The sequence below is a fragment of the Tachysurus vachellii genome, chromosome 18, assembly GCF_030014155.1.
Source record: "Tachysurus vachellii isolate PV-2020 chromosome 18, HZAU_Pvac_v1, whole genome shotgun sequence".
Lineage (NCBI taxonomy): Eukaryota > Metazoa > Chordata > Actinopteri > Siluriformes > Bagridae > Tachysurus > Tachysurus vachellii.
In genome coordinates this window covers 19,027,322-19,053,399 of record NC_083477.1, presented here as the reverse complement: position 1 = coordinate 19,053,399, position 26,078 = coordinate 19,027,322, and the positions used below count along the sequence as shown (strand labels likewise).

The window sequence follows — 26,078 nt, the reverse complement described above, 5'->3', positions numbered from 1 at the left end:
GCTCAGCTGCTCTCCTCCTGCTCACTACACACACACATACACACACACACTCACACAGACCTCCTTAATGTAAGAGACACAAGTGGAGGATTTGCATGAAAAACATCAACATGATCTTGAAGTCTCAGGTTTACTCATTTATACTTTAACGAATGTCTAAAATGAGCCTCACTATGAAGTCACAGTTTCTGTGTTCAGAAGGTGTTAGTTACATTTAGAGAACAGAGGCTGTGTATTTTGAAACTGGGATTTGTGTATTTCGGTGTGTGTATTGTGTATTTGGACTAGAATGTGTGCATCACAGTGTGTTTTGGAATTGTGGTGTGTTTATTACAGTGTGTACTGGGACTGGGATGTGTGTATTACAGTGTGTATTAGGACTGGTATGTGTGTATTACAGTGTGTATTGGGACTGGGATGTGTCTATTACAGTGTGTATTTGGACTGGGATGTGTGTATTATAGTGTGTTTTGGGATTGTAGTGTGTTTATTACAGTGTGTATTTGTCAGTGACGTGGGGATAAAAACAGACCCAATTGCAGGATAGCTAAAAGAGAAGAGTTTATTAACTAAAAAACACAAAACAGGGACAAGGACACAGACGATACCAGACATGACACAACTAGACACGGATTGACAGATGAGAGCAAGGATTCCACACTGCCATAGGCAACGCGAGGAAGAGACAAGGGCGGGGCAGATACATGAACATAGAACATAAAAAAAAGCACGTGGCCAAAGTCCGGGCAGGATCCTGACAGTATTAGCACTGGGATGTTTGTATGAAAGTGTGTATTGGGACTGTGATGTGTGTATTCGTGTGTGCAGTGGGGCTGGGATGTGTGTGTTACAGTGTGTATTAGGACAGTATGTTTTATACTATGGTGTGTGTTACAGTGTGTACTGGGACTGGGGTGTGTGTTACAGTGTGTATTGCTAGTATGATGTATGTATTATAGTGTTTATTGTAATTGTGGTGTCTTTATTACAGTATGAATTGGGATGTGTGTATTACAGTGTGTATTGGGACTTTGATGTGTGCATTACAGTGTGTATTGGGACTGGGATGTGTGTATTACAGTGTGTATTGGGATTGGGATGTGTGTATTACAGTGTGTATTGGGACTGTGATGTCTACTAGTTTGTTGGTTTGAGGAACAGTCAGATCCACATTAACACAGTATGCTGACAAAGCTGTCATTTCTACATTTCTACTTTTTCCAGTGTTTTCAGGAGCTTAGAATAGTTAATTTATATTTTCATTCCTAATAATTACTTTAGGCCACGCCCACTTTAGGGTTATATCCAGGTATCTTTGCTTCAGTTGTGTGACACGAAAGTCATGTGAGCAAAAGGGTGCTATTTTTATAACAGGGTGAATTTCCATAAACACACTTCATCTGTTAGATTTCATAGTTTCATGAATCCTTCTTGAAAACAAGCAGCTGCTGCCCCCTACAGGTGCAGATACAAAATATTATAATGTTCTTGCTGCCAATTAAAAAATAACTTTCACATGGACCAACAATAAAAAATAAAGAAAGTAGGAAGTCAGAATTGGAGCATTTTTATCAGCATGGTTTAAAATAGAGTAAACACTCAGACACAGTATCAGCAGTAACATAGTAAATCATTTGGTTTAACCAAATCAATTAATAGGGAAATTAATATTAATTTCTTTCCCTAGATTTGTGAACATCTACTTCCATAGTTCTTAATCTGTTAATTCAATTCACTTTATTTATATAACAAATTTAACAATGGATATTTTCTCAAAGCAGCTTTAAAAAAGAAAAGAAACATAAAATAAAAATTTTAAAATTAAAGTTTAAATTTTGTAACATTTTTTGTAACAGACTGTGAGCTTTTCATGTGTCTGTAGTAAGTCTGTGTTTTTGTACTGATGTCTAAGGGGAAGTATCACTGTGTGTCACGGGCGCAGTAATAAACTGCAGTGTCTTCTGTCCTCATGCTGTTCATCTGCAGATACACCTGCTTCTTATTGTCGTCTCTGGAGATGGTGAAGCGGCCCTGAACAGCCCTGGAGTAATATATGTCACTACTACTGTACATGCTTGCAACCCATTCCAGTCCTTTTCCAGGAGCCTGTCTGATCCTAACCATACCATAGTAAAGAATGTCTAATCCAGAGGCTTTGCAGGTCAGTTTATGAGACTGAGCAGGTTTGATGATCACTGGATCAGACTCGATAAGAGGAATCCACTATTCTGTCTCACTGTCTGTAATGAGCACAGTAATACACAGCTGTGTCTTCACTCTGCATGTTCTGTCCTCCAATTGTTATTGTGTTAGTAGAAGTGTCTCTGGAGATGCTGAACTTATTTTTCAGTTTCTCACTGTAAGCTGTACTCCCACCAGAATAGAAGTATCCAATCCACTCCAGAGCTTTTCCTGCAGGTTTTCGAATCCAAGCTGTACTGTAGCTTGTAACTGAATATGAAACCTTGCACTGGATGGAGAGACTCTGGCCTGGCTGGACTGTCATGGAAGCAGGCTGAGTCAGTTCCTCACCATGCACATCTGTGGAGGAAAACACATGGTGATATCTCACACAATATACTGTATGCTGCACCTTTATTCTTCATCTAGTAAATGAATGAATTTGATAAAGCACTCACAAGAAGCAGCTGCCAGCAGGAGCAGTAGAGATGTAGAGAACATGGTGTGTGTTGTTTGGACTGGAGTCTTCTCTGTTCTCCAAAGTTTAACACACACCATCACATCATATAAATAGAGTGAGATCCAGCTCTGACACTTGGATTTGTTTATCTGCTGATGATGGGAGGAGATTGTATCTGAAATGTATTTATATCATGAGGAGGAGATTCATCTGATGGAGGATGTGTGGGTTTATAAACTCAACTTTCAACAAGATTTTTTATTTGGAATGTTGTCTTTGAAGTTGTAAACATGTTTTCTCACAATATTTATGCTATAATTGATCTAAAATTGTGATTCACATAATTTAACTGCCACCTGAAAATGTGGGTTTGTCATGTGTCTATAGTAAGTCTGTGTTTTTGTACTGATGTCTAAGGGGAAGTATCACTGTGTGTCACGGGCGCAGTAATAAACTGCAGTGTCTTCTGTCCTCATGCTGTTCATCTGCAGATACACCTGCTTCTTACTGTTGTCTCTGGAGATGGTGAAGCGGCCCTGAACAGCGTTGGAGTAATATATGCTACCACTGCTACCTGAGATAGTTGCAACCCATTCCAGCCCTTTTCCAGGTGCCTGTCTGATCCAATCCATCCAGTAGCCACCAAAGTCTAATCCAGAGGCTGTGCAGGTCAGTTTATGAGACTGATCAGGTTTGATGATCACTGGATCAGACTCGATCAGTGTCTGACTGCAGGAATCTGAAATAGAAGAATATTCAAATGTAGGAATTAACATTTAAAAAATGTTAATGAATGAAAAATATTTTAATCAATTAACAAATAATACTAACATTGAATGAAGATTGCTAGAGTAAAGTAACTCAAAACTCTGTCTAGTCCCATCTCAAAGAATTAAAATGATTCCTGCTGCTGTAAATGAACACAAACTGCTGCTATGTTGTTGGGCTGAATGTTTCAGCATAAATGGTACAAACACAGGATTTGGTTTGCATGACACACCCACTAGAGATATAAAAACATCCACAGAGGAACAGACGAGAGGAGAAAAAGCTTCCTGTATTATAACAGGGTGAATTTGCATAAACACACTTCAGCTGTTAGATTCCATAGTTTCATGAATCCTTCTTGAAAACAAGCAGCTGCTGCCCCCTACAGGTGATTTTTAATTTCAGGAGTTTGTAGTAGTGATGCTGCAGTAAACATCTACATTTCAGTTTGATCTATCGTCAGATTCTGTGCTGCTGAACAGACTCTGTGTTTCTAAATTCAGGAAATGAACCATCGACCTGTAGTGTTCCTGCAGCTGGCATCACAATCAGGATGAATAAAAGCATGAATAGTACAGTATATAGTCCCAACTAGTCATCACAATCATTGTCCTAGAGCTGATTTACCTCCAGTCAAATACATAAAGACATCATAATGTAAATAGGGAGCGTCCATGACCACTATGGAGGTGTTCAACCCACAACCACACGCTGCTCACTGGATAGATGAGTGGATGATAAGGTACTATGTAAATCTCTACAACAGAATGTTTGTCTATCAGAAAGGGAACCAAATCGAATCATTTTTAGAAGACACCTCACTCATCTAAGGAACACATTAGGAAACCTAAATGTAGGAATGGTTACGTGGTGATGGTTAATTTCACACAGACGGCTTTCTCCTGCTCCTGTATTGAGAAGGAGTAAAGCTCAGTGACAGAAAGTAAGGAATAAAACACTTGGGGAGGTTTTGTTACAGAAAAATAATCAACAATGAATCAAAGCAGAGTTTCTGTTATCATCACAACATGAAGTCTTTTATTCATCACCATTTACAATTTTTCTTTTCTTTTTTATTTATTTATAGTTATGTTTAATCTTGTGTTAGGGCCAGAAAAACAAGTTATTTCCTGTTATGGTGTTCATTATTACAGCTAGAAACAGTCCTTCCCTCAACACTTGTCCTGAAACTGAGGAAAAAGTACAAACTTTTCTGTCCTGAAGACTTTCTCATGCTGAAAATAAAGTCACAGCTTTAACCCTGATCTAGCTCTGACACTGGAGACTCCTTCCAACAACACGAAATAAACATTCTCTTTACAGAAATCTTCATCATATCAAACACTGCAGATATTTTATCTTCTAATTAAATGTTCACAATCAATTTGTATTTCAATGTATTCCTTATTATTTATTTAAATAAGTGAATTGTGATGAGGTTTTTTTGCAGCACTGCAGCTTGTTGTGTCACTGTGTGGATAACGAGCGCAGTAATACACAGCTGTGTTTCAGTCTGCATGTTCAGAAGAATATTCAATGGTAGGAATTAACATTAAATGAAAATGAATGAAAAGTGAATGAAATAATGAATGAAAAATATTTAGATGATGTAATAAATAATACTAACACTGAATGAAGATTGCTAGAGTAAAGTAACTCAAAACTCTGCCTAGTCCCATCTCAAAGAATTAAAATGATTCCTGCTGCTGTAAATGAACACAAACTGCTGCTATGTTGTTGGGCTGAATGTTTCAGCATAAATGGTTCAAACACAGGATTTGGTTTGCATGACACACCCACTAGAGATATAAAAACATCCACAGAGGAACAGACGAGAGGAGAAAAAGCTTCCTGTAAAACTCCGGGTGTGCTTCATGCTGTCAGCTTCATCACTGCTCTTTACTCATTAGATCTCATGTCTTTTTAGTCCATCACTGTGGATCAATGGAACATCCAGAAGAACATTCTGCTCTACTTATTGCACATATATATATAACACTACCAACTGCATAAGGTGAACACTTTCTAAAAAAAAAAACACTTACAAATTTGCAGTCTGTGAATATTATTCTTCGTAAATACTAAGTACAGCATTTTCCTGTGTACATCATATCAGCTGTCAGATAGCAGCACTGTTCTTATGCATGTAAAGTCATCGTGATGATACTGAGCACTTACACATTACAGAGGACACATGAAGAATTCAACATTATGAAGTCCAGTAAAAAGAGTGAAATAGTGAAAGGAATCACTATATACAGATTTATCTAATTTTTCCCTACAAATATGTAAAAGTCAATTCCACTGGACAAGGAACAATGATTCAGTGGACTGCAGGACAGTAATCTGGTCATGATCAATCTAAATCATAACTCAATTATAATGTGATGTAGAGATGACAGGGTTTATTCAATAGATTTAAAAAGTACACATTAAAGATGTAATTTTAGTTTAAATTTTAGCACTACAATCTAATCTAATCAACTGACAAACAGTTAGCTGATGTCTTGTCACACTTCTGAGAAACTCAGAAGCAAAATATTAGTTACTTACTATGTACTTACTGTGTAGTTGATCAAATGGTGAAGATTATACAGTCTGGAGCTGTAAGGTCTTGGCTTCATAAGAATTGTGTCGTTAGTGTTTATGACTTTAATGTAAATCCCAGGAAAACATGTTCTCATATTTATGACACACTGTCAGTCATTAGATCTTTAACTTGTTGGTTAGATGTTGTGAATAAAGAAAGAGCGACCATCACAGGCCTTAAAGCTTAAAGAAAAACGTAGTGATGGAAAATAAAAATGGATGTGTGTGGTGGTCGGGGAAATCTTATCAGATGCAGGTGGAGGAGAATTTTATTTCAGTGTACTTGGGGTTTTTGTACATGGATGTTGTTTATTCGTCTCACTGTGGTTCACGAGCGCAGTAATACACAGCTGTGTCTTCAGTCTGCATGTTCTGTCCTGTTAATGTCACTGTGTTGCTGAATGTGTCTCTGGAAACCTGAAACCTGCTTTTCAGTTTCTCACTGTAGTAAGTGTTACCATCACCACATATCTCTCCGATCCACTCCAGAGTTTTTCCTGCAGGTTGTCGTATCCAGTCTGTACAGTAGCTGCTATCAGTTAATGAATATCCAGACACTTTACAGGTCAGAGTCAGTGACTGACCAGGAGTTAATACTGTGGATCCGGTCTGGATCAGCTCAACACTGTGAACACCTGTTAAAGAAAAGTTATTTTAATGATGTAAAAGCAAAAAGCTTTAAGGAACCAAAACTGTATTACATGTCAAATGTAAAAACACTTACAGTGTACGGCTGCCAGCAGCAGCAGCAGTAGGGATGTAGAGATCATGGTGTGTGTTGGAGCAGAAGAAGTAAAAGCTCTTGGTCTTTGTTGTTTAAATATATAACAGAGAAGGACATTTGCATAGAGACACTCCTTATCTTAGGGTCAACATGGGATGGATTCTTATATATAAATATAAATGAGAAAACCTCCTCATCTTTTAAACATGTCTGTATTTTTTAGAGATATCTATCACTGCAGCTTGAGTTTATGTTTGAACCAATAAGAAGCTTAAGGCAGGTGTTAATGAGTAAGTTTATACACTATCAGGTGTTTTCAGGTGAATTTATAATAAGAAAACTTACAGCTAAATTTATTTTTATTTATTTATTATTTATTTTGGAACCTTACATTATAACAGCATTATAAAATACATCTTGTCATGTTACTGAGAAACTTCACAACCACAGGAGGATGTAGTTACATAAATTATAGTGTTTTTATTTGTCCAACCTGTGTTTAACAACCCAAATAACTAATCACACATTATGGAAAGAGTGAAAAAGAAGAGAAAATGTAGATATTTGTCTGATAATGACTGATACTGAATGAGTCTCATACAGAATGCAGTTTGTGGATTCACTTTCTTTCACTTTATTTGTTGAGCTCTGCTGCCTCCTTCAGTTGTTTCAGTTATTGAACCTCAGACTATGAGAACAGACTGTGTGTTAAACACAACACACTGCTGGAAACATGCTGTATTATTCCTGAATCCACTCATTAAACACTGATTCCAACTGCTGGTTAAAAATCCTGTAAAATGAAGGGATTAATAATGGTTCAGAATGAGTCTTTCAATAATGTTTTCTTTTTTATTTAAAAATGACTTTGTGTGACTGTGTTTTAAAATGCTGTAAACGATTCTGACTTCATTCCAGTGGAAGAAAGTGAAAGTGTGACTGAGATGATTTATTAGTTACACTGAGAGGATGTCTGTAACATGTCTCATAAGGTTTTTGTAAGAGGAATCCACTATTCTGTCTCACTGTGGTTCACGAGAGCAGTAATACACAGCTGTGTCTTCAGTCTGCATGTTCTGTCCTCCAATTGTTATTGTGTTAGTAGAAGTGTCTCTGGAGATGCTGAACTTATTTTTCAGTTTCTCACTGTAAGCTGTACTCCCATCAGTATGGATGATTCCAATCCACTCCAGAGCTTTTCCTGCAGGTTGTCGAATCCAAGCTGTATGATAGCTCGTAACTGAATATGAAACCTTGCACTGGATGGAGAGACTCTGGCCTGGCTGGACTGTCATGGAAGCAGGCTGAGTCAGTTCCTCACCATGCACATCTGTGGAGGAAAACACATGGTGATATCTCACACAATATATGCTGCACCTTTATTCTTCATCTAGTAAATGAATGAATTTGATAAAGGACTCACAAGAAGCAGCTGCCAGCAGGAGCAGTAGAGATGTAGAGAACATGGTGTGTGTTGTTTGGACTGGAGTCTTCTCTGTTCTCCAAAGTTTAACACACACCATCACATCATATAAATAGAGTGAGATCCAGCTCTGACACTTGGATTTGTTTATCTGCTGATGATGGGAGGAGAATGTATCTGAGATGTATTTAAATCATGAGGAGGAGATTCATCTGATGGAGGATGTGTTGGTTTATAAACTCAACTTACAACAAGATTTTTTATTTGGAACGTTGTCTTTGGAGTTTTAAACATGTTTTCTCACAATATTTATGCTATAATTGATCTAAACAATAACTGTAAAATTTAAAAAAAAAAAACACAGATTATTGTAGTTAAATATGAATCAGTTTTGCAGAATCCCAATAATCAAATATCTGTCCGGTGAGTTAAATGAAGCTGGAGGACGATTATAATGTATAAAGTGAGAGAGTTTCTTTACAAAGACTGACATCTAGAGGCACATAAAGAATTATAATTATAATAATAGCTTAAATTGTGAGTTACACTGACATCCACTTCAGCAAGCTGCACAAAAGCTTTGGAATAGATTGGTGTGGTATTAATGATGTATTAACTGTGTATTCACTTGTGTTCAGGACAACAATTTATTTTAATGTTGAGACAAAGATGAAAATTTATGTAGATATCTTTGAACTACAGAAGTGTCTTAGCTCTGCTAGCTCATATATACCAGACCCCTCTGGGGACATGTGTACCGCAGAGAGAGGAAAATGACCAGGGATGTTTTTGTACATGGCTTCAGTGAGTTTGTAGTGTTGTGTGTCTGGCACAGTAATACACAGCCGTGTCCTCGACCTGAAAGTTTTGTCCTCTTAAATAAACTGTGCTGCTGGATTTGTCCTGGCTGAGACTGATCTTGCTCTTCATTGTGTCTTTGAGATTAGTGCTATCACCGCTACACAGATATCCGAGCCATTCCAGTGCTTTTCCAGCAGGTTGCCGTATCCAGTGAATACAATAACACCGAGATCTTACAAGAGATGGAGAACGACTCTCCAGGCTTCACCAGCACAGAGTCTGTCTGAGTGAGCTCCACACCTCCAACACCACCTGTGAATAAGAGCGACAGAACATCATCAAAAGTCATCAAGTCATTTTCACGAAACGAGAATTGAATCTAAATTCATTCAGCCGACACGGAGACGTACAGAATGCAGCTGAAAGCAGCAGCAACACTGATAATGACAGCATTGTTGTTGATATAAATGTGAAGAGAAGTAAAATGCTCAGCTGCTCTGCTCCTCCTCACTACACACTTACACACACACACACACACTCACACAGACCTCCTTAATGTAAGAGACACAAGTGGAGGATTTGCATGAAATGCATCATCATGATCTTGAAGTCTCAGGTTTACTCATTTATACATTAATGTTCTTCCTCTTAGAGGAATTGGTCTTAGAGTGAAATGAACAAAACACTAATGTGTCTCTGTGATTAACTGAACTGAACATGTTCAATCAACAATCGTCTAAAATGAGCCTTATATGATAAAGTCACAGTTTCTGTGTTCAGAAGGTGTTAGTTACATTTCTATAACAGAAGCTGTGTATTTTAATGTGTGTATTACAGTGTGTATTGGAACTGGGATTTGTGTATTTCGGTGTGTATTTGGACTGGAATGTGTGTATCACAGTGTGTATTGGAATTGTGGTGTGTTTATTACAGTGTGTACTGGGACGGGGATGTGTGTATTACATAGTGTATTGGGACTGGGATGTGTGTATTACAGTGTGTATTAGGACTGGGATGTGTGTATTACAGTGTGTATTGGGACTGTGATGTGTGTATTAAGTGTGTATTGAGACTGGGATGTGTGTATTACAGTGTGTGTTGGGACTGGGATGTGTGTATTACAGTGTTTATTCTGACTGCAATGTGTGTATTACAGTGTGTTCTGGGACTGGGATGTGTGTATTACAGTGTGTATTGGGACTGGGATGTGTGTATTACAGTGTTTATTGGGACTGGGATGTGTGTATTACAGTCTATATTGGGATTGGGGTGTGTGTATTACAGTGTTTATTGGGACTGTGCTGTGTGTATTACAGTGTGTATTGGGACTGGGATGTGTGTATTACAATGTGTATTGGGACTGGTGTGTGTGTATTACAGTGTTTATTGGGATTGTGATGTGTGTATTACAGTGTTTATTGGGACTGTGATGTGTGTATTACGGTGTGTATTGGGACTGGGATGTATGTATTACAGTGTGTATTGGGACTGGGATGTGTGTATTACAGTGTGTATTGGGACTGTGATGTGTGTGTTACAATGTGTATTTGGACTGGGGTGTGTGTATTACAGTGTGTATTGGGACTGGGATGTGTGTATTAAAGTGTTTATTGGGACTGTGATGTGTGTGTTACAGTGTGTATTGAGACTGGGATGTGTGTATTACAGTGTGTGTTGGGACTGGGATGTGTGTATTACAGTGTGTATTGGGACTGCAATGTGTGTATTACAGTGTTTATTGGGACTGTGATGTGTGTATTACAGTGTATATTGGGACTGGGATGTGTGTATTACAGTGTTTATTGGGACCGGGATGTGTGTATTACAGTCTATATTGGGATTGGGGTGTGTGTATTACAGTTTTATTGGGACTGTGATGTGTGTATTACAGTGTCTATTGGGACTGGGATGTGTGTATTACAGTGTGTATTGGGACTGGGGTGTGTATTACAGTGTGTATTGGGACTGGAATGTGTGTATCACAGTGTGTATTGGAATTGTGGTGTGTTTATTACAGTGTGTACTGGGACGGGGATGTGTGTATTACATAGTGTATTGGGACTGGGATGAGTGTATTACAGTGTGTATTAGGACTGGGATGTGTGTATTACAGTATGTATTGGGACCGTGATGTGTGTATTACAGTGTGTATTGAGACTGGGATGTGTGTATTACAGTGTGTGTTGGGACTGGGATGTGTGTATTACAGTGTTTATTCTGACTGCAATGTGTGTATTACAGTGTGTTCTGGGACTGTGATGTGTGTATTACGGTGTGTATTGGGACTGGGATGTATGTATTACAGTGTGTATTGGGACTGGGATGTGTGTATTACAGTGTGTATTGGGACTGTGATGTGTGTATTACAGTGTGTATTGGGACTGGGATGTGTGTATTAAAGTGTTTATTGGGACTGTGATGTGTGTGTTACAGTGTGTATTGAGACTGGGATGTGTGTATTGCAGTGTGTGTTGGGACTGGGATGTGTGTATTACAGTGTGTATTGGGACTGCAATGTGTGTATTACAGTGTTTATTGGGACTGTGATGTGTGTATTACAGTGTATATTGGGACTGGGATGTGTGTATTACAGTGTTTATTGGGACCGGGATGTGTGTATTACAGTCTATATTGGGATTGGGGTGTGTGTATTACAGTTTTATTGGGACTGTGATGTGTGTATTACAGTGTCTATTGGGACTGGGATGTGTGTATTACAGTGTGTATTGGGACTGGGGTGTGTATTACAGTGTGTATTGGGACTGGAATGTGTGTATCACAGTGTGTATTGGAATTGTGGTGTGTTTATTACAGTGTGTACTGGGACGGGGATGTGTGTATTACATAGTGTATTGGGACTGGGATGAGTGTATTACAGTGTGTATTAGGACTGGGATGTGTGTATTACAGTATGTATTGGGACCGTGATGTGTGTATTACAGTGTGTATTGAGACTGGGATGTGTGTATTACAGTGTGTGTTGGGACTGGGATGTGTGTATTACAGTGTTTATTCTGACTGCAATGTGTGTATTACAGTGTGTTCTGGGACTGGGATGTGTGTATTACAGTGTGTATTGGGATTGGGATGTGTGTATTACAGTGTTTATTGGGACTGGGATGTGTGTATTACAGTCTATATTGGGATTGGGGTGTGTGTATTACAGTGTTTATTGGGACTGTGCTGTGTGTATTACAGTGTGTATTGGGACTGGGATGTGTGTATTACAATGTGTATTGGGACTGGTGTGTGTGTATTACAGTGTTTATTGGGACTGTGATGTGTGTATTACAGTGTTTATTGGGACTGTGATGTGTGTATTATGGTGTGTATTTGTACTGGGATGTATGTATTACAGTGTGTATTGGGACTGGGATGTGTGTATTACAGTGTGTATTGGGACTGTGATGTGTGTATTACAGTGTGTATTGGGACTGGAAGGTGTGTATTATAGTGTGTTTTGGGATTGTAGTGTGTTTATTACAGTGTGTATTTGCCACTGACGTGGGGATAAAAACAGACCCAAATGCAGGATAGCTAAAACAAAAGGGTTTATTAACTAAAAAACACAAAACAGGGACAAGGACACAGATAATACCAGACATGACACGACTAGTCACGGAATGACAGATGAGAGCAAGGATTCAGCACTGCCATAGGCTACGCGGCACCGCTGAATAGACATGACAATTAAACACATGAGGAACAGGTGTGAAGAGACGGGGAGGAAAAGACAAGGGCGGGGCAGATACCTGAACATAGAACATAAACAAAAGCACATGGCCAAAGTCTGGGCAGGATCCTGACAGTGTTAGCACTGGGATGTTTGTATGAAAATGTGCATTGGGACTGGGATGTGTGTATTACTGTGTGCAGTGGGGCTAGGATGTGTGTGTTACAGTGTGTATTAGGACAGTATGTTTTATACTATGGTGTGTGTTACAGTGTGTACCGGGACTAGGGTGTGTGTTACAGTGTGTATTGCTAGTATGATGTGTGTATTATAGTGTTTATTGTAATTGTGGTGTCTTTATTACAGTATGAATTGGGATGTGCGCATTACAGTGTGTATTGGGATTGGGATGTGTGTATTAAAGCGTTTATTGGGACTGTGATGTGTGTATTACAGTGTGTATTGGGACTGTGATGTGTGTATTACAGTGTGTACTGGGACATTGATGTGTGTATTACAGTGTGTATTGGGGCTGGGATGTGTGTATTACAGTGTGTATTGGGACTGTGATGTGTGTATTACAGTATGTATTGGGGCTGGGATGTGTGTATTACAGTTTGTATTGGGACTGTGATGTGTGTGTTCCGGTGTGTATTGGGACTGGGATGTGTCTATTACAGTGTGTATTGGGACTGGGATGTGTGTATTGCAGTGTTTATTGGGACCGGGATGTGTGTATTACAGTCTATATTGGGATTGGGGTGTGTGTATTACAGTGTGTATTGGGACTGGTGTGTGTGTATTACAGTGTTTATTGGGACTGTGATGTGTGTATTACAGTGTGTATTGGGACTGGGATGTGTGTATTACAGTGTGTATTGGGGCTGAGGTGTGTGTATTACAGTGTGTATTGGGACTGTGATGTGTGTATTACAGTGTGTATTGGGACAGTGATGTGTGTATTACAGTGTGTATTGGGACTGTGGTGTGTGTATTACAGTGTGTATAGGGACTGTGGTGTCTACTAGTTTGTTGGTTTGAGGAACAGTCAGATCCACATTAACACAGTATGCTGACAGAGCTGTTATTTATACCTGTGGGCTTTTTCCAGCGTTTTCAGGAGCTTAGAATAGTTCATTTATATTTTCATTACTAATAATTACTTTAGGCCACGCCCACTTTAGGGTTATATCCAGATATCTTTGCTTCAGTTGTGTGACACGAAAGTCATGTGAGCAAAAGGGTGCTATTTTTATAACAGGGTGAATTTGCATAAATCAGCTGTTAGATTTCATAGTTTCATGAATCCTTCTTGAAAACAAGCAGCTGCTGCCCCCTACAGGTGCAGATACAAAATATTATAATGTTCTTGCTGCCAATTAAAAAATAACTTTCACATGGACCAACAATAAAAATAAAGAAAGTAGGAAGTCAGAATTGGAGCATTTTTATCAGCATGGTTTAAAAGAGAGTAAACACTCAGACACAGTATCAGCAGTAACATAGTAAATCATTTGGTTTAACCAAATCAATTAATAGGGAAATTAATATTAATTTTTTCCCTAGATTTGTGAACATCTACTTCCATAGTTCTTAATCTGTTAATTCAATTCACTTTATTTATATAACACATTTAACAATGGATATTTTCTCAAAGCAGCTTTAAAAAAGAAAAGAAACATACAATAAAAATTTTAAAATTAAAGTTTAAATTTTGTAACATTTTTTGTAACAGACTGTGAGCTTTTCATGTGTCTGTAGTAAGTCTGTGTTTTTGTACTGATGTCTAAGGGGAAGTATCACTGTGTGTCACGGGCGCAGTAATAAACTGCAGTGTCTTCTGTCCTCATGCTGTTCATCTGCAGATACACCTGCTTCTTACTGTTGTCTCTGGAGATGGTGAAGCGGCCTTTAACAGTGCTGGAGTAATATATGCTACTACTGTAGATGCTTGCAACCCATTCCAGTCCTTTTCCAGGAGCCTGTCTGATCCTAACCATACCATAGTAAAGAATGTCTAATCCAGAGGCTTTGCAGGTCAGTTTATGAGACTGAGCAGGTTTGATGATCACTGGATCAGACTTGATCAGTGTCTGACTGCAGGAATATGAAATAGAAGAATAATCAAAGGTAGGAATTAACATTAAAAATAGAACAAAACAAAATATTTTTTAAATAATGTAATAAATAATACTAACATTGAATGAAGATTGCTAGAGTAAAGTAACTCAAAACTCTGTCTAGTCCCATCTCAAAGAATTAAAATGATTCCTGCTGCTGTAAATGAACACAAACTGCTGCTATGTTGTTGGGCTGAATGTTTCAGCATAAATGGTTCAAACACAGGATTTGGTTTGCATGACACACCCACTAGAGATATAAAAACATCATGTGTTTCAGACTAAACATTGCTGTGTTGAGTGCAGCTCTGCAGCTGTTAATCACACTCACACCCCGTTTCATCTCCATATCAATTTAATGTGGGAAATAATTCAGCTGTTTGTTATTATTAATAATGATATGAACGTGTTGTGATGTAATTAACACTTTCCTGAACTACACTGAACATTATAATCAAACCGTGTAACCGAACATGACATTCATTCTGGTATAGGCTGAAACCCTCTAGAGGCTTTATCTGATGAATCCAGAGAGAAAGAGCTGAGAAGATTCTAGATCAGGTGTTTTTAAATCCTAAAGATTTGTAATCTCTAGTGAGCAGAAGAGAAAGCTGAAATCTAATATCACAACAGCTAGATGTTGAAACTATTCTTTCTTCTTCTTCTTCTTTCTTAATCAAACGTCTAAAATAATCTGCTTCAAGAAATGGAATCAGGAGTGAAGCAGGTGACTCGTCTTCTGTAAATTGCCCCTCAGTGTGAATGAGTGTGTGAATGTGTAACATGACCAGAATGTATGCTCACTGTTCCTGGGATGGACTCTGGAGCCTGCACTCTGACCCAATAAAACACTTCCTAATGATGACCGAGTGACTGAATACATTACCCTGATTATTGTCTGGTGATACTGAATGATTATATGATTAGTTACAGTATATATATCCTTACACCTCTAATTCCAGTAGTTTTGTTCTCTATTAATAAGAGCACAGACATTTGTTCTCTTCTGGACTCCTGAACACATAAAACCTGCAGACGCAGACGGGGAAAATGAGCTGCAGTTTATTTACAGAGTCATTTAAAGAACCGGAATATGAACATGTCTGAATCTGAACTTGGGGTGAACAAGAGGATGTTTTTGTATTATAACAGGGTGAATTTGTATAAACACACTTCAGCTGTTAGATTTCATAGTTTCATGAATACTTCTTGAAAACAAGCAGCTGCTGCCCCCTACAGGTGATTTTTAATTCCAGGAGTTTGTAGTAGTGATGCTGCAGTAAACATCTACATTTCAGTTTGATCTCTCATCAGATTCTGTGCTGCTGAACAGACTCTGTGTTTCTAAATTCAGGAAATGAACCATCGACTTGTAGTAATAATAATAATAGTAATAATAATAATAATAATTATTATTATTATTATTATTATCATTATAAATATTAATAACTGCTTGAAGAGATTGGAATAAAGAGGAAGATCTGAGTGCTGAGTGTGAATAGATGATGTTGTTTATAATAAAGGTCTCTGGGGTGCAGCTTCCTGCTGAGGGAATATATACAGCTCACGAGGACGTGCTTGTGTGAGTTTTTGTACAGCTCTGGAGTCTGTTGTGTCAGTGTGACTCTCGTGCACAGTAATAAACTGCCGTGTCTTCAGCTTTCAGACTCTTCACTTCTAGGTACAGCAAGTTTTTATTGGTGTCTTTATTGATGGAGAACTGGCCCTGTAGAGACTGAGCGAATATTGTGCCAGTGCCACCATCAATGCGCCCGATCCACTCCAGTCCTTGTCCTGGTTTCTGACGGATCCAGTGCATGTAGTAGCTGCCCATTGAGAATCCGGAGACAGTACAGGACAGAGTGACTGACTCTCCAGGTCTCTTCACCACAGATTTAAAGTGTATGGGAGTGTTATCTCTTACAGAGCTCACTGTAAACTAGAGCAGACAAGAACATGCTGTTTATACACCACTCTATTTGAATAGAGAGCGTCCATGACCACTATGGAGATGTTCAACCCACAACCACACGCTGCTCACTGGATAGATGAGTGGATGATAAGGTACTATGTAAATCTCTACAACAGAATGTTTCTCTATCAGAAAGGGAACCAAATCGAATCATTTTTAGAAGACACCTCACTCATCTAAGGAACACATTAGGAAACCTAAATGTAGGAATGGTTACGTGGTGATGGTTTATTTCACACAGACGGCTTTCTCCTGCTCCTGTATTGAGAAGGAGTAAAGTTCAGTGACAGAAAGTAAGGAATAAAACACTTGGGGAGGTTTTGTTACAGAAAAATAATCAACAATGAATCAAAGCATAGTTTCTTTTACTTTCACAACATGAAGTCTTTTATTCATCACCATTTACAATTTTTCATTTTTTATTTATTTATAGTTTTGTTTAATCTTGTGTTAAGGCCAGAAAAACAAGTTATTTCCTGTTATGGTGTTCATTATTACAGCTAGAAACAGTCCTTCCCTCAACACTTGTCCTGAAACTGAGGAAAAAGTACAAACTTTTCTGTCCTGAAGACTTTCTCATGCTGAAAATAAAGTCAAATTTAATATTTTCCAATTATTTGAGAAGATTTTAAATAAGGTATGAAGTGTTTGGAATGTAGGGATTAGTTACTCAGTAAAATGTAGTTATTATTTAATTAAAGAAGTGAATTGTGATGAAGTTTTTGTGCAGCACTGCAGCTTGTTGTGTCACTGTGTGGTCTTTGAGCGCAGTAATACACAGCTGTGTCTTCAGTCTGCATGTTCTGTCCTCTCAGTGTCACCGTGCTGCTGGAGGCATCTTTAGAAATACTGAACTTGCTTTTTAGAGACTCTTTATGATACGTGCTTCCACCTCCCCAAATGTGGTTTATCCATTCCAGAGTTTTCCCTGCAGGTTGTCGAATCCAAGCTGTGGCGTAGCTGTTATCAGTAACTGAGTAACCGGATACTTTACAGCTGAGGATTAAAGAATCTCCAGGCTTTAACATCACTGAGGTGTCCTGAGTGAGCTCTACTGCACATTCCACATCTGAAAAAAAGACATGTCACAATTCCAGTCAAAAATCTATGTACAGTAGGTTATAACTGCAGGAATTTACTAGCAGCTCTGAGATCATTAGTGAAGTGAAACTCACAGGATGAAGCTGCCAGCAGCAGCAGAACTGGAAGGAACATCGTATAACTAAAAGCAGTGCTAAACTCTCCAGAGCCCACAGTGACCGTGGCTGATATTTCTCTATATGTAGCTTTAAGGGGAACATTTTACATATTCATTTGCATATCGTTATGCTGGTCTTCTTTTTAGTCCATCACTGTGGATCAACTGTAACATCCAGAAGAACTTTCTGTTTTTTTTTTAAGAAACTGTAATTCTTCAGGTGAAACATGGATTCCACTAGATGTAAAAACCTCCTCATCTTATGAACATTTCTAATTTGTGATTATAAATCTATAATATTAGGAACATTAAGAGATGTTCTCATGTGAATTTATGTGAAGTGAACACACTCTTCATATCAGCATATTCAGTAAGGAGTAAAACACGTGTGTGTTGTTATAGGACAATAATCAAGGACCAGGTGGTGTGATGTCAGGAATTGTAGAGGTGGTGGATGCAGGTGCTGATAATTTATTGTATAAAGTACAAACAAAACCCATGAAATTGTGTAATTCTGCACCCTTTGGCTCTACTGTGACATGAAGTTACTGCTACAAACCTGAAGATAATTATTTTCTAATAATCAATGGCACTGATTACTATGATCACTTTTCCTTTTATACAGCAGCAGTCTGTAAACGGTGACAATTTATTTATTAATCTAAGAAGAATATGGTGAATTCTTTTTACGTTTATAGTTACAGCTCTTGTTGTGATAATTTTGTAAAATACATGCTTTCAATACACGTTGGTGATAAACGTTAGCGAATATTCTGTAAATGTTATTTATTTCCCTTGTTGTTTCTTTCAGGAAATTATGACTATAAGAGACAGTCTCAGTGTTCAATGTCTCACAGAAAGACTTAGAAATTGTGGAGTGTCTAGCTGTGACTGAGGATATGAGAATATGTTGTACTTTAATGAAGCCTACAATGTTACAGTATATTTGTTAAGCTGTAGCGCCACCTGCAGATCTTGTGAAAATGGCCTCTACATTGAATACGCTTTTCTCTTTGACCACATCTGAGATTTTGGATGATTGATTAACATGTTTGTACCACTGTGGTGTCTAGCACAGTAATAAACAGCAGAATCCTGGGCTCTCAAACCAGTCAGCTGCAGATACACCATGTTTTTGGAGTTGTCTCTGGTAATTTCTAAACGTCCCTCAATGTCTTTGGTGTATATTGTTTTACTGGCATCAGACCAGATAACCCCAATCCATTCTAGAGCTTTTCCAGCTTGTTGTCTGATCCAGTTGTCTGATCATGTTTACACAAATTCTAATTTGTTGATGTGATTATTATTAGACAAAAACACTACTTTATATAACGTTCAGGAAAGTGTTGTGATTATAATAGTCTTTAAGATGTGCAGCAATATTAGAGATATAATAATATGGATTTAAATCAACATCATTAACTTAAACAAATAACTAGAGTGAAATGTTTTGTGATCAATTGTGGGATCATTTTTTTAATTTAACCTTGAATCGATCAGTGTTGTGTCTTGTGTCCTGTTATTGTGAACATCGAAGGAGGAGTTTTTGTACATGGATGTTGTTTATTCGTCTCACTGTGGGTTACGAGCGCAGTAATACACAGCTGTGTCTTCAGTCTGCATGTTCTGTCCTGTTAATGTCACTGTGTTGCTGGACGTGTCTCTGGAAGCCTGAAACCTGCTTTTCAGTTTCTCACTGTAGTAAGTGTTACCATCACCACATATCTCTCCGATCCACTCCAGAGTTTTTCCTGCAGGTTGTCGTATCCAGTGTGTACAGTAGCTGCTATCAGTTAATGAATATCCAGACACTTTACAGGTCAGAGTCAGTGACTGACCAGGAGTTAATACTGTGGATCCGGTCTGGATCAGCTCAACACTGTGAACACCTGTTAAAGAAAAGTTTTTTTAATGATGTAAAAGCAAAAAGCTTTAAGGAACCAAAACTGTATTACATGTCAAATGTAAAAACACTTACAGTGTACGGCTGCCAGCAGCAGCAGCAGTAGGGATGTAGAGATCATGGTGTGTGTTGGAGCAGAAGAAGTAAAAGCTCTTGGTCTTTGTTGCTTAAATCTATAACAGAGAAGGACATTTGCATAGAGACACTCCTTATCTTAGGGTCAACATGGGATGGATTCTTATATATAAATATAAATGAGAAAACCTCCTCATCTTTTAAACATGTCTGTATGATTTAGAGATATCTATCACTGCAGCTTGAGTTTATGTTTGAACCAATAAGAAGCTTAAGGCAGGTGTTAATGAGTAAGTTTATACACTATCAGGTGTTTTCAGGTGAATTTATAATAAAAAACTTACAGAAATTTATATTCATTTAGAACAGGAAACTTTATTTCTATTCATTTATAATTCTGTTTCATTTAGAACCTTACATTATAACAGCATTATAAAATACATCTAATCATTTTACTGAGAAACTTCACAACCACAGGAGGATGTAGTTACATAAATTATTGTGTTTTTATTTGTCCTACCTGTGTTTAACAACCCAAATAACTAATCACACATTATGGAAAGAGTGAAAAAGAAGAGAAAATGTAGATATTTGTCCGATAATGACTGATACTGAATGAGTCTCATACAGAATGCAGTTTGTGGATTCACTTTTTTTCACTTTATTTGTTGAGCTCTGCTGCCTCCTTCAGTTGTTTCAGTTATTGAACCTCAGACTATGAGAACAGACTGTGTGTTAAACACAACACACTGCTGGAAACATGCTGTATTATTCCTGAATCCACTCATTAAACACTGATTCCAACTGCTGGTTAGAAATCCTGTAAAATGAAGGGATTAATAATGGTTCAGAATGAAGACTCTTTCAATAATGTTTTCTTTTTTATTTAAAAATGACTTTGTGTGACTGTGTTTTAAAATGCTGCAAATGATTCTGACTTCATTCCAGTGGAAGAAAGTGAAAGTGTGACTGAAATGATTTATTAGTTACACTGAGAGGATGTCTGTAACATGTCTCATAAGGTTTTTGTAAGAGGAATCCACTATTCTGTCTCACTGTGTGTAACGAGTGCAGTAATACACAGCTGTGTCTTCAGTCTGCATGTTCTGTCCTCCAATTGTTATTGTGTTAGTAGAAGTGTCTCTGGAGATGCTGAACTTATTTTTCAGTTTGTCACTGTAAACTGTACTCCCACCACTCCAGCTGATGCGTCCAATCCACTACCATCATAACCCATAAGTGTGACCCACTCCAGAGCTTTTCCTGCAGGTTGTCGAATCCAAGCTGTATTGTAGCTCGTAACTGAATATGAAACCTTGCACTGGATGGAGAGACTCTGGCCTGGCTGGACTGTCATGGAAGCAGGCTGAGTCAGTTCCTCACCATGCACATCTGTGGAGGAAAACACATGGTGATATCTCACACAATATATGCTGCACCTTTATTCTTCATCTAGTAAATGAATGAATTTGATAAAACACTCACAAGAAGCAGCTGCCAGCAGGAGCAGTAGAGATGTAGAGAACATGGTGTGTGTTGTTTGGACTGGAGTCTTCTCTGTTCTCCAAAGTTTAACACACACCATCACATCATATAAATAGAGTGAGATCCAGCTCTGACACTTGGATTTGTTTATCTGCTGATGATGGGAGGAGAATGTATCTGAAATGTATTTAAAGGAGGATGTGTGTGTTTATAAACTCAACTCGTTCCCTTTGGAGTTATTAACATGTTTTCTCACAATATTCATGCTATATTTGATCTAATATTGTGATCTACAGCATTCAACTGCCACCATTATCATAAAGAATGACTGGAGTTTTTCTTTCTGAACTGTGTGTATTTACAAATGATAAGTAGTTCATGCTAATAAGCATGTTATACAAGAATCTTTATTCTTGTGGAAGCAGTGAGGTTGTACTTATTTTTTCACACATGGCTTCTCAATATTAGCTTCATTTTTGTTAAATAAATAATTCTATTAAAATAATAATTCTATTATATCTTAATAGTTAAACCCAAAATTCAAGAGAGTATTCACATGACTGCAAATATGTTGAGAAGTGAATTAATAATATTTCATCAGTATAAATGTCCAGACAATGTTCAGAACAGTCCAGTAAAAGTCAGCAAGTGGTAACATGTAAGTCAGAGACACTGTAAACATTTTGGTTCTTTCACCTCCATGAATCTGAAAATGTGGGTTTGTCATGTGTCTATAGTAAGTCTGTGTTTTTGTACTGATGTCTAAGGGGAAGTATCACTGTGTGTCACGGGCGCAGTAATAAACTGCAGTGTCTTCTGTCCTCATGCTGTTCATCTGCAGATACACCTGCTTCTTACTGTCGTCTCTGGAGATGGTGAAGCGGCCCTGAACAGCACTGGAGTAACGTATGTCATTGCTGTAGATAGTTGCAACAAATTCCAGTCCTTTTCCAGGCGCCTGTCTGATCCAAGCCATGTAATAGCCACTAATGTCTAATCCAGACGCTGTGCAGGTCAGTTTATGAGACTGATCAGGTTTGATGATCACTGGATCAGACTCGATCAGTGTCTGACTGCAGGAATCTGAAATAGAAGAATATTTAAAAGTAGGAATTAAAGTTAATAAAGAAGTAATATTAAAAATCGTTAAAATGTTTCTCTATATGAAATAAATAATAATACTAACATTGAATGAAGATTGCTAGAGTAAAGTAACTCAAAACTCTGCCTAGTCCCATCTCAAAGAATTAAAATGATTCCTGCTGCTGTAAATGAACACAAACTGCTGCTATGTTGTTGGGCTGAATGTTTCAGCATAAATGGTTCAAACACAGGATTTGGTTTGCATGACACACCCACTAGAGATATAAAAACATCATGTGTTTCAGACTAAACATTGCTGTGTTGAGTGCAGCTCTGCAGCTGTTAATCACACTCACACCCCGTTTCATCTCCATATCAATTTAATGTGGAAAATAATTCAGCTGTTTGTTATTATTAATAATGATATGAACGTGTTGTGATGTAATTAACACTTTCCTGAACTACACTGAACATTATAATCAAACTGTGTAACCGAACATGACATTCATTCTGGTATAGGCTGAAACCCTCTACAGGCTTTATCTGATGAATCCAGAGAGAAAGAGATGAGAAGATTCTAGATCAGGTGTTTTTAAATCCTAAACATTTGTAATCTCTAGTGAGCAGAAGAGAAAGCTGAAATCTAATATCACAACAGCTAGATCTTGAAACTATTCTTTCTTCTTCTTCTTTTTTAATCAAACGTCTAAAATAATCTGCTTCAAGAAATGGAATCAGGAGTGAAGCAGGTGACTCGTCTTCTCTAAATTGCCCCTCGGTGTGAATGAGTGTGTGAATGTGTAACATGACCAGAATGTACGCTCAGTGTTCCTGGGATGGACTCTGGAGCCTGCACTCTGACCCAATAAAACACTTCCTAATGATGACCGAGTGACTGAATACATTACCCTGATTATTGTCTGGTGATACTGAATGATTATATGATTAGTTACAGTATATATATCCTTACACCTCTAATTCCAGTAGTTTTGTTCTCTATTAATAAGAGCACAGACATTTGTTCTCTTCTGGACTCCTGAACACATAAAACCTGCAGACGCAGACGGGGAAAATGAGCTGCAGTTTATTTACAGAGTCATTTAAAGAACCGGAATATGAACATGTCTGAATCTGAACTTGGGGTGAGCAAGAGGATGTTTTTGTATTATAAGAGGGTGAATTTGCATAAACACACTTCAGCTGTTAGATTTCATAGTTTCATGAATCCATCTTGAAAACAAGCAGCTGCTGCCCCCTACAGGTGATTTTTAATTCCAGGAGTTTGTAGTAGTGATGCTGCAGTAAACATCTACATTTCAGTTTGATCTCTCGTCAGATTCTGTGCTGCTGAACAGACTCTGTGTTTCTAAATTCAGGAAATGAACCATCGACCTGTAGTGTTCCTGCAGCTGGCATCACAATCAGGAGGAATAAAAACATGAATAGTACAGTATATAGTCCCAACTAGTCATCACAATCATTGTCCTAGAGCTGATTTACCTCCAGTCAAATACGTAAAGACATCATAATGTAAATGTGATACATAACATGTGGATTATTATTTTTATTAATATTAATAACTGCTAGAAGAGATTGGAATAAAGAGGAAGACCTGAGTGCTGAGAGTGAATAGATGATGTTGTTTATAATAAAGGTCTCTGGGGTGCAGCTTCCTGCTGAGGGAATATTTACAGCTCACGAGGACGTGCTTCTGTGAGTTTTTGTACAGCTCTGGAGTCTGTTGTGTCAGACTCTCCTGCACAGTAATAAACTGCCGTGTCTTCAGCTTTCAGACTCTTCACTTCTAGGTACAGTAAGTTTTTATTGGTATCTTTATTGATGGAGAACTGGCCATGTAGAGACTGAGCGAATATTGTGCCAGTGCCACCATCAATGAGCCCGATCCACTCCAGTCCTTGTCCTGGTTTCTGACGGATCCAGTGCATGTAGTAGCTGCTCATTGAGAATACGGAGACAGTACAGGACAGAGTGACCGACTCTCCAGGTCTCTTCACCACAGAATCAGAGGAGGTCAGGGACTGTCCATAAGAATCTGGAAGAGAAGAATAGAACTCAGTAATGTTATCTTCTACTGATTATAATGCTAATAATCTTCGCATAAAAAACATAAACATACATGAAATGAGTAGCAATAAAATACACTGTCCTAAAATCATCCTCATCATCTCTGAGTTCTGCTTCACCCAGATTTAAAGTGTATGGGAGTGTTATCTCTTACAGAGCTCACTGTAAACTAGAGCAGACAAGAACATGCTGTTTATACACCACTCTATTTGAATAGGGAGCGTCCATGACCACTATGGAGGTGTTCAACCCACAACCACACGCTGCTCACTGGATAGATGAGTGGATGATAAGGTACTATGTAAATCTCTACAACAGAATGTTTCTCTATCAGAAAGGGAACCAAATCGAATCATTTTTAGAAGACACCTCACTCATCTAAGGAACACATTAGGAAACCTAAATGTAGGAATGGTTACGTGGTGATGGTTTATTTCACACAGACGGCTTTCTCCTGCTCCTGTATTGAGAAGGAGTAAAACTCAGTGACAGAAAGTAAGGAATAAAACACTTGGGGAGGTTTTGTTACAGAAAAATAATCAACAATGAACCAAAGCAGAGTTTCTGTTATCATCACAACATGAAGTCTTTTATTCATCACTATTTACAATTTTTCTTTTCTTTTTTATTTATTTATAGTTATGTTTAATCTTGTGTTAGGGCCAGAAAAACAAGTTATTTCCTGTTATCGTGTTCATTATTACAGCTAGAAACAGTCCTTCCCTCAACACTTGTCCTGAAACTGAGGAAAAAGAACAAACTTTTCTGTCCTGAAGACTTTCTCATGCTGTAAATAAAATCAAATTTTATATTTTCCAATTATTTGAGAAGATTTTAAATAATGTATGAGGATTTGGAATGTAGGGATTAGTTACTCAGTAAAATGTAGTTATTATTTAATTAAAGAAGTGAATTGTGATGAGGTTTTTGTGCAGCACTGCAGCTTGTTGTGTCACTGTGTGGATCACGAGCGCAGTAATACACAGCTGTGTCTTCAGTCTGCATGTTCTGTCCTCTCAGTGTCACCGTGCTGCTGGAGGCATCTTTAGAAATACTGAACTTGCTTTTTAGAGACTCTTTATGATACGTGCTTCCACCCCCCAAATGTGGTTTATCCATTCCAGAGTTTTCCCTGCAGGTTGTCGAATCCAAGCTGTGGCGTAGCTGCCATCAGTAACTGAGTAACCGGATACTTTACAGCTGAGGATTAAAGAATCTCCAGGCTTTAACATCACTGAGGTGTCCTGAGTGAGCTCTACTGCACATTCCACATCTGAAAAAAAGACATGTCACAATTCCAGTCAAAAATCTATGTACAGTAGGTTATAACTGCAGGAATTTACTAGCAGCTCTGAGATCATTAGTGAAGTGAAACTCACAGGATGAAGCTGCCAGCAGCAGCAGAACTGGAAGGAACATCGTATAACTAAAAGCAGTGCTAAACTCTCCAGAGCCCACAGTGACCGTGGCTGATATTTATCTATATGTAGCTGTAAGGGGAACATTTTACATATTCATTTGCATATCGTTATGCTGGT

The 26,078-nt window shown here is 38.0% G+C and overlaps 2 pseudogenes and 7 gene segments (V, D, J or C); all 9 read right to left on the bottom strand.

The window, feature by feature from the left end:
- Positions 1 to 2,254: 2,254 nt before the first annotated feature.
- LOC132860972 (Ig heavy chain V region 5A-like) lies at positions 2,255 to 2,682 on the bottom strand (the record flags this gene model as incomplete). The annotated part of the segment is given in 2 exon segments: positions 2,255 to 2,541; positions 2,640 to 2,682. Coding segments are annotated over 2 exon segments (330 nt in total), but the record flags the coding sequence as incomplete, so codon positions are not given.
- A 3,634-nt stretch (positions 2,683 to 6,316) lies between these two features.
- Positions 6,317 to 6,768, bottom strand: LOC132860758 (Ig heavy chain V region 914-like). The segment is given in 2 exon segments: positions 6,317 to 6,633; positions 6,723 to 6,768. Coding segments are annotated over 2 exon segments (363 nt in total).
- A 988-nt stretch (positions 6,769 to 7,756) lies between these two features.
- Positions 7,757 to 8,188, bottom strand: LOC132860971 (Ig heavy chain V region 5A-like; the record flags this gene model as incomplete). The annotated part of the segment is given in 2 exon segments: positions 7,757 to 8,052; positions 8,146 to 8,188. Coding segments are annotated over 2 exon segments (339 nt in total), but the record flags the coding sequence as incomplete, so codon positions are not given.
- A 785-nt stretch (positions 8,189 to 8,973) lies between these two features.
- On the bottom strand, positions 8,974 to 9,399 carry LOC132860973 (Ig heavy chain V region MC101-like; annotated as a pseudogene).
- Positions 9,400 to 16,354: 6,955 nt separating this feature from the next.
- LOC132860756 (Ig heavy chain V region 5A-like) lies at positions 16,355 to 17,926 on the bottom strand. The segment is given in 3 exon segments: positions 16,355 to 16,678; positions 17,479 to 17,780; positions 17,887 to 17,926. Coding segments are annotated over 3 exon segments (666 nt in total).
- Positions 17,927 to 19,481: 1,555 nt separating this feature from the next.
- Positions 19,482 to 21,415, bottom strand: LOC132860961 (Ig heavy chain V region 914-like). The segment is given in 2 exon segments: positions 19,482 to 19,798; positions 21,373 to 21,415. Coding segments are annotated over 2 exon segments (360 nt in total).
- Positions 21,416 to 22,162: 747 nt separating this feature from the next.
- Positions 22,163 to 22,571, bottom strand: LOC132860977 (immunoglobulin heavy variable 3-66-like; the record flags this gene model as incomplete). The annotated part of the segment is given in 2 exon segments: positions 22,163 to 22,455; positions 22,559 to 22,571. Coding segments are annotated over 2 exon segments (306 nt in total), but the record flags the coding sequence as incomplete, so codon positions are not given.
- Positions 22,572 to 24,143: 1,572 nt separating this feature from the next.
- LOC132860755 (Ig heavy chain V region 6.96-like) lies at positions 24,144 to 24,638 on the bottom strand. The segment is given in 2 exon segments: positions 24,144 to 24,508; positions 24,593 to 24,638. Coding segments are annotated over 2 exon segments (411 nt in total).
- Positions 24,639 to 24,683: 45 nt separating this feature from the next.
- LOC132860754 (probable non-functional immunoglobulin heavy variable 3-38-3) lies at positions 24,684 to 25,959 on the bottom strand (annotated as a pseudogene).
- Between the last annotated feature and the right edge of the window lie 119 nt (positions 25,960 to 26,078).